Raw genomic sequence first — 11,530 nt, 5'->3', positions numbered from 1 at the left:
GTGCCTGCGTTACATTTGTACTTATATTTTATGTTGTGCATTTGTAGCACACTTGTACTATTTAAAAGCTAGTCATTTAAAATGTTTATTTTAAAAAAAGAAAATTTCCACCAGGGAAATTTTAGTAAGCACCAATGCAAACTGTCTATAAGAAACTATTTCTACTTTCTTTTGTTTCCCCTCTCTTGAAGCTACATTTTATTTATTTGTAATAATTTAGGCTGTGTGTTTCCAGTGTAATATTCCTCTCTCACTATAGTTTACTAAATTCAGGTATCGCATGGTTAGTGTTGCTAGCTGGGAAAATAGTGAATCACTCAAATATCATAACTGGATACATTCAACCTAAAACATAATTAGCCTATAACTCACTAATGATTAAGTCAAGTCAAGTTTATTTGTATAGTGCTTTTCACAATCTTTACAAGATTAACAATCTTATGGGTCCAAATCCCTAATGAGCAAGCCAATGGCAACAGTGGCGAGGAAAAACTCCCTATGATGGAGGGGAATAGGAAGAAACCTCGGGAGGACCAAGACTCAAAAGGGAACCCATCCTCCATTGGGCGGCCCGTTAGCACAAGTCCGTGGTGCGCAGGGTGATTCTACAGTTCTACAGTAGTAGTCACAGTTCTCGTTCCCCGGCCAAGTAGTCACAGTCCCTTCAGTGTAGATGGTGAGCCTCTGATAGGAACTAGCATCCGCACGACCTCTTGTGGCAATGGCACGTCCAACCCTGGCATCAGTACATCCACCGGCAGGTGCTTGTATCCGGATAGGTGCGTGTATCCAGCAGGGACCAGTCCCCTTCGGGTGGCCTGGTTAAATACACAAATCACACAAAAACACAAAATCTAATTATACAGACTAATACACAAGTCACACACAAACCACACAATCAGACTAAGCATACTGATGATTACATGAGTAACACCAAAGGTAAAATACAAGACAGTATGACTCCTTTGCAATTAAAACACAATCACATTACTGATAAATATTTATAAAACAATAATACATATTTCACTAACAATTTACAAAATCATTTACATTTACGGCATTTAGCAGACGCTCTTATCCAGAGCGACTTACAAAGTGCTTTGCATTCAATCACAGAATTCATCCTAGGAAATAGTACGAATAGGCCAGAATTCAAGATACCATTGAGTCAGACTACTACTAAACCACAGGAGTCAATGTCATTACCTAGTGTTTTTGCAAGTTAGACATTTGCCAAGAAGCACAAATAACCACAGACAGACATACCATTTAAAGAACCACGGCAAGTGGTATCAGCTGAGTGCTCTGGTAAGAACTCAACAAACAGGTGGGTCTTCAGTCTACGCTTGAAGATAGCAATAGACTCTGCAGTCCTAGCAGCTAATGGAAGATCGTTCCACCATCTTGGAGCCAGGACGGAGAATAGTTTGGAGCTTTGTCTTCCATGAGACTTTAAGCATGGAGTTTCGAGTCGAGGCAAGCTTGAGTTTCTGAGTGTTCGCTGTACGGATTGGCTTTTGACCATGGACATCATGTAGGGAGGGGCCAGTCCATTTTTGGCTTTGTAAGCAAGCATCAATGTTTTATATCTGATGCGTGCCGCTACTGGAAGCCAGTGAAGAGAGCGTAGCAGAGGAGTCACATGTGAGAACTTAGGGAGATTGAAGACCAGTCGTGCTGCAGCATTCTGAGTTAGTTGTAGAGGTCTGATGAGGATGACAGGAGCACTGATAATCTGCTGTTGATAACCAAAAATCCCATAATGGTCGAATCTGTAATCCTGATGGTTGTCCACGGTGATGATGAATAGTCCACGAATGGTGATTCTTTCGGGCTTTCCTCACAGTTCCTTGCACACTGACGATGGTGATTGTTCTAATAATCCCGACGATCGGTTCTTGATGCCGTTCAGTCCTCTGGTCTTGTCTCTGTTCTCTGGCGTGGATCATAAAGTCTCATTATCTTGATGCACATCTTGTCAAGGCTTATTATTCTGTCCTGGTCCACAAACTGCAGTAGTCCTCTTGTCCTGGGAGCCTGCGTGAAATTCAGGTTGCACAGCTGTCGGTAGTCTCTAATCCAGGAAGAAGCACAGGAGACCCACATGATGGACAGAACGAAAGAGACAGAAAAGCAGAATAAAGACTACACACAGCTTTATGTTTTCATGAGAAATCTGGAAGATGAGTTAGGGTTACACAAACCTCAAAAGATGAAACAGAGTGTTGGGGGAAAGAGAAGGGGCAGATGTAAAATGCTCCAGGTGGGTGATCAGTCCATGTGATGTTCTACTTCTGTGTCCCAAAAGACCAACATCTAGTCCTCATGTGGTTATGAGAAAACCTTCAGCATCTGAAAAACACACATGCAAGGAAAAATATTAAATTACGTAGAAAAATAAAACGCATGCCACACAGTGAAATTATGAATTTATATAAGAATTCAATTCATGTGTAGGTGTTTAAAAGCCTGGAGGTGGTCGTTGAGGGGGTGCTCTCGGTGGGGATGGACTGCTGGAAAAAACAGCTGGGTTCGGTGTCTCCAGGGTCTGGGTGTGACTAGATTCGGATGACCTGAAAATGTCATCCGAACCAATGGAGACACCCTTAAACCAAGTGGACACCACCGTTTGCTACAAAACACACAATAAAAATGCCTTTAGATATCATTTTCTAAAAACCTCACCACAAATAATTCTAAATGCAATCAGAAAGGAGGAAGCACTAACCAGAAAAATATTCTGCACCGACGTTGTTGTTGAACAGGTGCGCAGGTAGATGGTGGCGTCTGTGATGCTGGATCCCCTCCGCTGAATTAACAGAGGACATGCTGATGAGTGTAATTCAGAATGGGACAAGCTAGTGAAAGATGCTTATAGTCAAGACTCTTTGTTACCTTGATGCAGGCCACGGCACTAGCGCTGGCAAAGTGGTGGAGGGTAAGCTACAAATACAAGGAAAAGATTAGGTTGAAGGGACATTTACAGTAGCATGTCCATTCTTACTGAAATTGTGAACCTGTTCCCATGACTCACCTCTGCACCTATCCAGTAGAATTCATTGTTGAGCACCCACCAGTGCTCACTCTCCAGCCCACTGTAGATGGACTTGTGCTGGAGCTTCACCTCCACCACCTGCAGTCAAGCAGAAAAATAACTTTACCACTGAAATGGACAAACCCCTTATAAACCCTCAGGTAACAAAATATTTTTGTGCCTGTGATACACATTAAAAACTTAAGGGAACCTGTGTAGCTGAAGAACCCATTCGTGAGAAGGTGAAGGCAAACATCCTATGTGCTCTGTCCAATCCTTGGCGAGTCTGTATAAGCCTCAACTATGGAGAAAACCAAATAAGTGTTACTTTGCGACTAGACAAGTATGTGCAAGACCTGCATTTTACAATTATTGTGACCAGCATGCAAATAAACAATGCATGCTACAGTTCTGCACAGAAACTTCCCTAAATCCTGTACATGTTGTGACAACGTGTTGTGAAAAGCGCTATACAAATATATTTGATTTGATTTGATTTAAACAGAATGAAGCTGGCTAAGAAAGATTTCACCAATAATAGCCAACTACCTCTCGGATCGGGGTATGGAGCGTCTCAAAGATGCCTTCGTCCAATGCAAAAGGCTCCCGATCATGTCCTAAGGAAGATGTTTAAAAAAACACTGAAATATTAAAAACTTTGATGCAACCTAGTTTAAATTTGCCGTTAAAGGGTAGCCAATTTAGTTAGGCTAAGTAACATAGTGATAAGTAGCTAGTTTAATGTAGCAAACCAGCTTGCGAATATAAGGGTGTGTTCGTCGCTAGCTCCCTAATTTACCGTCGCAGGTGTCGGTATGAGCTGCAGCTTCGACTTCCGTCTGTTGATCTCGGACCCGCCGCCTGTAAACGAGAAAAGACCAAACAACGGCCGAAACTCCAGTGGCACAAAGGAGCACTGGTCGCAGCCCAGTGAAAGGCAGGGAAAACAACATTTTAAACAGGTTAAACAAATTAATTCGAGATATTAACTCGTTGAATATGTTAATTCGAGATATTAATTCGGTAAATATATTAATTCAATATATTAATACGTTGAAGATATTAAATTGAGATATTAATTGTTTGAAGATATTAATTTGTAGATATTTGTTGATTTTTTTCCACAGCAAATGCAAAAGTGTCTTGTCTCTTTGGGGGTCGGTAAACGACTGAGGGATTTTAGATATTTTGTTTGGAGTTTCACCTTGGCGATTTACCTTCATATCAAAACATGTTTTTCTCCATGACTCCGATATGCAGAAACACTTAGCAACGTAAAAGGGGGAAAGCAAACGCTAGCAAAATAATTACCTTTTGCGGAGTATTGGACTAAATGACCCATAATACCTTGTCGTTTTATTTAACTGCTGTCAAATAAATATTCTGCCACATGAATTAAATTAGCAGTAATGTATGCTTGTCAGAGTTAACCACAAAACGTGACATCTCTACTCATTGGACGGATAATTGTCTACAAACGAATGTTATTTACTTGTCAGTCTTAAAGTTCGTTTTATTTGAAGATTAGCGTATTGCCTGCAGTTCTTATTTCTGCCGTTAGGTGGCAACCGTAATGCACCAGTTTATAGCTCGCACATATGGAGTACATAGAGGCAGCGGCACGATGTGGCTGTTTTTCTAATTAATTGTGTGTCCATTGATCGTGAGTAACATTATTTGTTAGTGATGGGCACAGCAGTTCTTTTAGATGAACTGAATCATTAGAATCAGTTCACTAAAAATATTCGTTCAAAAGATTCGTTCATCGAATCGTTCAGTGCTTGGCAGGACTCCAACCCACATGGGTCCACTATAATGATTCAAATTGGACTTTGACATTTTCAAATTTTTTGCTTAAATGTATCATTTCTCTGTGTACATCACAGCATTAAAGATATTTTTATCAATCACAAAATCATATTTTCTCATCTCAAGCATTAGCTCTTTATAATTATTGGTCATTTTTTCAAGATCTGGGCAATGTTTTTCTTCAACCCCATTACGTACACAGTGGCAGCTCTCTGAATATGATCATAAAATGCATTTCTGAAGAAATCAATATTTTCATATTAATCAGATGTCCTCAACATTAATACAATAATTGTGAATACAAGTACTTTTTGCAATACTAAGGTCTGAAATGTTCCTTTTCATGAAAGTGCTGCTATCTACATTATTACTGCCGTTTGGCCTGAGTCTTGGTGTTTCTTTTTACCATGGATAATGAAGCTTTCAGTTTGCAGCCTCTGCCTCCTGCCACCTCTGTACATGCGTCACACCATGAAGGAATTCTCCACACAGGTGTACACACATCTGGAAGTGCCATTCTGATGGTGTATGTCTCCAAAAGAATAAGGTGGTCTGCATGTAGAGACTACAACATAATGAACATAATCATACATTTTGATAAATGTCATATTATTCCGTTTTTATGTCATGTCAGACAAAATGTTTTCATAATGTAACATAGACTTGATATGCAGACCAGGAAGTGATGGCAGTACTTCACATGTACTGGGAGACACTGGAAGTGTTATATAGTGTGGTGATGAGGCTGTTGGAACACAGGTGAATGAGAGGAGTATCCATGGAGACCAACAGTATTCAGGGGATGAAGCTCACTAGTGGCCAGAATGGTGCATGCGGCCGCTTCCCACACAGCATCCCTGAAGCAAGCAGAGCCAGTACAGTTTGTTTGCTGTGCACAAGGAACGCAGGACTGCAGGTGGAGAAGGTAGACATTAACATTACCTTCTTTCCTTATTATCATTTATTAAAAACTGCTTTAATTACCTAAGCTTACCAAAGTCTTTAAAAATGTATCACTCTATATTTGCCAACTGCTGACTAATAGGTGTTTGAGGGAATGCATGAGATGGGCATGGGCGAGGATCTGTACTATGATTAGATCAAAGGAGTTGGGACGAGATCTCCACAGTGGCATGGGTCCTCCACAGGATCATCATAGCTATAGCATAACTACTGACATTTAGTTAATTAACGGTGTTCAGTGTGAGGTTGAAGCGTGTACAGACTAAACTCCTAAGAGTTCAAGAGGTATAAGTGTATATTCTAAACTTTGCAGCAGTACACGGGCATTAAAGAATGTTAAAGGGAACCCCGGCTGGTAACACTTGTAAGCCTTAATATGATGTAATTAATCTAAATTATTAAGACATGTTGTAAAAAAAAAAAAAAATCACAAAAGCAGCAAATTTATTTACAAATCAACACTTTTATTCGAAATATTTGACATATGGGCGCAGCCATGTTTTCTGACGCGCAATGCCTGCTGGGTAGATGACGTCAAATGGTTGCAGCGCGCTAAACTTGACTGCGGTTGGAAGGAGTTAATTAGTGATGGGATTTTCGGCTCTATTTTGAGATGCGGCTCTAATGGTTCTTCTTACTGTGGAGAGCCGGCTCTTGTCGGCTCCCAAACGGCTCCCCATATATATTTTTTACATTATTAATTAATAGCTTAAACCTAATTTTATAACATTTTGTTTCATTATTGACATTGTTAAGCACTTGTGATGAGTAAAAATGCTGCATAACAAGGCTTTATAAATAAAACTTTTATTATAACCAATTATTAAATTATCACAAAATAGCACCAAAATAGAACGCAATACAGCTTGGCCAATTGCCTGCTGTTTCCACAAAAAAAGTCGAGCTAACTTTTTTTCAGTGTTTTACCACCACATTATTAACTGAAAGCTGCGTGTGATTGGTCAGATGTGTGGAGCACACGCTTGACATGCGGGCCGTGGAGACATTCTTTGCAGTGTTGTCCGAAACGATATGTGGTAGTATAAAGAAACACCCTTTAAAAACAGGGGAAGGAACATTTACCTGACAAAAATTAATGTTGCATTGTGTTCCAGGTTTGAAAAGTGCCAAAGTAGGCTAAAGTACTTGAAAATGTAACTGTATTTTGTTTCACAACAAATAGCTGTCTGACTGAATCGATGTGATAAACAAGCAAATTATTTCGAATAATTTCGAGTATATGTATAAATATTTAAGTTTAAGGTGCTGGGAAATATTGAAAATGGCCTTTTTCAATATTGAAAAGTGACGTACAAGTGCTTGAATTCCACCTTGTAAAGGTGTATGAACCCGGCATACATAACTTTGTTCATTGCGCTGAAGAGGTGCACGACCTCACTTCGCACGGGGGTCCTCACGCACGGCGCACGGACCCTCGCGCTGGTATCAACTTAGCTTAAGCACCGACTGAGGAAATAAACTCTCCGCTCTCTACCACTGGCAGAAGCAGAGCAATACGTGCAAGGAGAGGGAGAGACAGCGAGGCACCGGAGGACAAATAAAAACGATGTTGGAAAAAAACTGTGGCACTTGCAGAGCACAAGCGCAATACTGAAGGAAAAAGCGGCTTCCAAATAGGATCCTAAAATGGCTCCCATTGTGGAGCCGGTTCCAATCGTTCACTTCAAAGCGCCGGCTCTTAGAGCCGGATCGTTCGCGACAGACACATCACTAGAGTTAATGTTAGTTAGCTGAGCTACCTTAAAAAAAACCATGCCACACTGTGTTGCCGTTGGATGTTATTTCCAGTCGAAAGGCAGTGGAAGACTGATATTAGTCTTCACAGTTTTCCCAAAGATAAAAAGAGGAGAAAAATTTGGGTAGCCAGGTGTAGCTAGCTGTGCTCAAGCGCGACGGCCAGTCACTGCAACCATTTGACGTCACTACCTGCTGTGCCCGTCAGCAGTTATAAAAATGGAGACCTACGTGCAGAGGGATTTTACAGAAAATCTAATAAATCTGCTACTTTTTGTGAATTTTTACAACGTGTCTTAATAATTTAGAGTAATTACACGATATTAAGGCTTACATATGTTATCAGCCGGCGTTCCCTTTAAGACCTGGAAATACCTAGAACAAGCAAGCATCATATAAATAAAAGTTAAGATGATTCATGTGTGCGTTGCTCATGGGATAATGAGACATACAGCAATTTTTCCAGCTCTATTCACTCCTACAGAACAATGTTTACAGAGTCCCTTGGCCACACTGATTGGGAAGTTTGGTCTCTCAAATGGATCCCTTGACTAAGTTGTGGTATTGTTTTTATTTAATTTATTTTTTACTAAATAAAAAACTAACCCTGACATACTAAATAAATGAACCATACTATAAAACATAAATGTAAATTAATTATCTACCCTGTTCTTGAGGTCATTGATGATCTGGGTTGTTATTAATATGCAGCATCTTGTCACTCACCCGGTTAACGTTTTCTAGGGTTCCTGTCCAAAAGGCCCCTGTATTTTTTTCCAGCAGGAAAGGTTTGGCTGGGTAGCTGATATCATGACCCTCAAAGGAGAAAGACACGTACAAACAGCTGATCCTGCCTTTCAGGCTCAAATGCAGTGGTCCGATACCACATCACATGTAACGGATGTTGACGTGCAGCTTGTAACTGAAAGTGGACTGAGAGTGATGGTTGTGGGCTCAGCAGCAACCTGTCTTTCCTCCTCATTCTGCTTCTTAACAGCACCCACAGAAACCTCCATCTGGACCATCACCAGATGCAAACATCTTGGTCCGTTCTCTCTTCCAGGCTTTAAGCGAACTGCCTCGGAAAATCTGGGTAAAGAACTGCCGTTTCTTGCTCCTGGTCTTCTTTTTCTTCTCCAGTAGACACACAGTCCCATTGAAGATGTCAAACTCCCCACCACAGATTGGCGTGGACAGCGCACTACCCTTATTCCCAGGTTGGGAAATACATTTTGTCAACTGTCTCTGAATTATTGGATCTCAACTGACAGGATGTGGAATTGTCACCTAAGGAAAAAAAATATTGATTAGTGTAGTGTTATCTAAATTTGATAAGAACAAGCTCTTTAGGCCTGAACCAACATTCAACAATCATTCCTTTGGTTTTCATTACATTACATGTGCATTTAGGGACTAATTAGGCTGCGAGCGTGAATACAACTAACAACTTCAGCAAAGGACTGCTGAAGTTGCTCGCCGTAAGTAGGCTGCAAACACCTGCAGCCTATTGTGCCTGATTGCCCCCAGGTCTAGCTCGCGGGCTCCTCCTTGTGGCGACCGGAGGAACGGTCCTGGGTCCAACCCTGACAGTATGGACAAGGGAAGCGTGGATTAAAATCTATTATAGCTTCCTTATTAATATTTTACATGGTAAGCATATCTCGATAGGCTGATATCATACATCAAATAATGCTTTCCTTATCAAATCATGCTTTCAGTACATGTGTTTATGTACATGTGTTTCAGTACATGTGTTTCAGCTTTCAGCCGTGTGTTTATGTTGTCTACGTCTAGACGTACGTTTTTTTTTTACATCGCTACTAACTCTGTGTGCACTGTATGGACAAGGGAAACATGGATATGCAGTTTATTAGAACTTCTTTATTAGAACTTGTATATAAACCAAGCACAACACTAACTTTTTACAACAGTAACATTTTTTGCACACATATGTAAGACTAGTGTCTTTGTTGTATTCGGCACATTCAACATGTGCCCACCTACTGCAGAAATCACACTGCACCTACCCCCCAAAAAAAGCCATTAGGTACATATTAGTACTAATACTACTCCAGTTGTCTAATAATACAAAGTATGCTTATGTTATACATTACCATTTCAATCATGCTCTTGTCTGCATCAGATTCCAGCAAGGAGCACACCACACAGTAATCATCTGCATTCCCTAGAAACAATGATTTTAGTATGGTTTTAAACTGTAGCACTCATTCTCTAGAAATAATCATGTAGTAAAGAGTCTCTGCAGTAGCTTTATGGTACAGGACACAGATTGATAGTTTCGTTACCTTTGAGTCAGATGATGGAATATGGATTTATATGGGTTTTGACTAAAGAAAACTTTATGGCACTGCTTTCATGCAGTGTTTGATACCACTGAACTTTACACTGCAGCAGTGCACAGGCTACTTCAAGTCGTGCCTTGGTAACATCTTGTGGGGATGTCTGGACAGCGCTGATGTTTCTCCTCTGGAAATAATCTTCTGCAAACTGCAAAGTGGCATTTTACATGGTAAGAGTAATATCAGTTACTTATAAATGCCCATCACATTATTTTCAAAAGGTTTACCCTCAACACTAAAATCCCACAACTGCTGGAATCCTGCTGCTTGTTGAGCAGTATTGTTTGTACTGTCCATTTAGGCTCCTGGTCTCCATGGCCTGTCATCCTTAAGAAGTTCCTAATTATTGTTTTTAAAAAATGATAGAAGAACACAGTTTAACATCACACCAGTTCTTTTCAGAAAAAAGCTCCAAAATTAGCACTGTAAAATAGCAATGTTAAAATGTTATTACCGCCAGTTACGTAGCAGCTTGCGCTCGAGTGCACTTTCATTTGCCAGGGGATCGATCAACACAAGGACCTTGTCAGACATGTTGACAATCTAAAAGAAATGAGTTCATTCATGTTATTCTCTCGTCATATTATAACATTCTGCTGCATCATAGCACAATTAGAATATCTCTGTACGATTCATGCAAATAATGACTGATGTACACTACCAGTCAAATGTTTGAACACAAAAAAAGGCATTTTAATCTAAAGGATTATGCCTTAATTTGTTTATAAGACAATTTGGGAAGGTTGTTGTATATATTAATTAATTCTCAACATACTTGATTTTAAATGCACCCTTTATTTCAGAACTTTAGTTCTCTACAAGGTCTCTGCATGTGAGAATGTGTTCAGGACTGATGTTAAAGCATCATAGGTGCTGCTTCATGAACAGGACAGTTACTTCAAAGAATCTAATATTTGTTTATTAGAGCATAAATAGAGCACAGCATTCGTTCATTGCTTTAGCATCTTTCCAGTTTTTTTATGTCAAAAATAATAAAAATAAACAAAGTAGGTGTGACCAAACATTTGACTTGTAGTGTAAACAAACCTGCTCTGAAAAATAAGGAAAGGTAAACAAACCACTAAAACCCAGTGAGCCCCAGTGTTTACAGGGCACATCCAGATTTCCTCCAGTGGAAACATCATCTAAAGAATGTGTTGAATACAAAGTTGTCATTATTGTTACTGATAATCATTACTGCTAGACTGTAAAAGTGATGAAAGTACCTTTTTGAGCCTCTGGAATTGTCCAGAAAACAACGATGTTGCAATAACGCCACAGAGCTGGTGAACAGCTTTCTGTTAAGAACAACTGAAATTTTAATTATGTTGCAAGAAATACCTAACACAGCTACATAAATATAATTGCCACTTACCTGCTGTTTTTCAATGAGTGTGTGCAAGTACGCATCAATAACCTGCATTGTAAAATAAACAACCATTAAAGATTGTTATACTTCCTCTTGTAATACATTTTGACAGTGATTTGGTCTCTTACATCATCAGCCAGCCACTCGGTCCCATGCAGTGTACGGAAAGACGAATCAAACAGTTTATATGGTCCAACAACTGCCTCCACCCGACCACAGTCTTCTGCAGCCCACAACATT

The 11,530-nt window shown here is 39.9% G+C and overlaps 1 protein-coding gene and 1 long non-coding RNA gene across 2 annotated transcripts; both read right to left on the bottom strand.

Annotated features, from left to right (window-relative positions):
- Positions 1-379: 379 nt before the first annotated feature.
- On the bottom strand, positions 380-4,205 carry LOC143502728 (uncharacterized). The gene is made up of 9 exons (XM_076995415.1): positions 3,834-4,205; positions 3,584-3,651; positions 3,246-3,335; positions 3,035-3,133; positions 2,896-2,943; positions 2,729-2,809; positions 2,205-2,632; positions 1,267-2,074; positions 380-818 (listed from the first exon to the last, which is right to left on the bottom strand). Exons 1-7 carry the CDS (start codon positions 3,985-3,987, stop codon positions 2,462-2,464), a joined length of 711 nt encoding a protein of 236 aa, XP_076851530.1. The 5' UTR covers positions 3,988-4,205; the 3' UTR covers positions 380-818; positions 1,267-2,074; positions 2,205-2,461.
- A 1,209-nt stretch (positions 4,206-5,414) lies between these two features.
- On the bottom strand, positions 5,415-11,038 carry LOC143502729 (uncharacterized). The gene is made up of 4 exons (XR_013127131.1): positions 9,676-11,038; positions 9,059-9,144; positions 8,288-8,848; positions 5,415-5,753 (listed from the first exon to the last, which is right to left on the bottom strand). It is a non-coding gene; the product is annotated as an uncharacterized LOC143502729 (long non-coding RNA).
- Between the last annotated feature and the right edge of the window lie 492 nt (positions 11,039-11,530).

Source organism: Brachyhypopomus gauderio, unplaced genomic scaffold (genome assembly GCF_052324685.1).
Source record: "Brachyhypopomus gauderio isolate BG-103 unplaced genomic scaffold, BGAUD_0.2 sc204, whole genome shotgun sequence".
Lineage (NCBI taxonomy): Eukaryota > Metazoa > Chordata > Actinopteri > Gymnotiformes > Hypopomidae > Brachyhypopomus > Brachyhypopomus gauderio.
The sequence above is the reverse complement of the archived record's forward strand: the minus strand, read 5'-3'. Positions and strand labels throughout refer to the sequence as shown.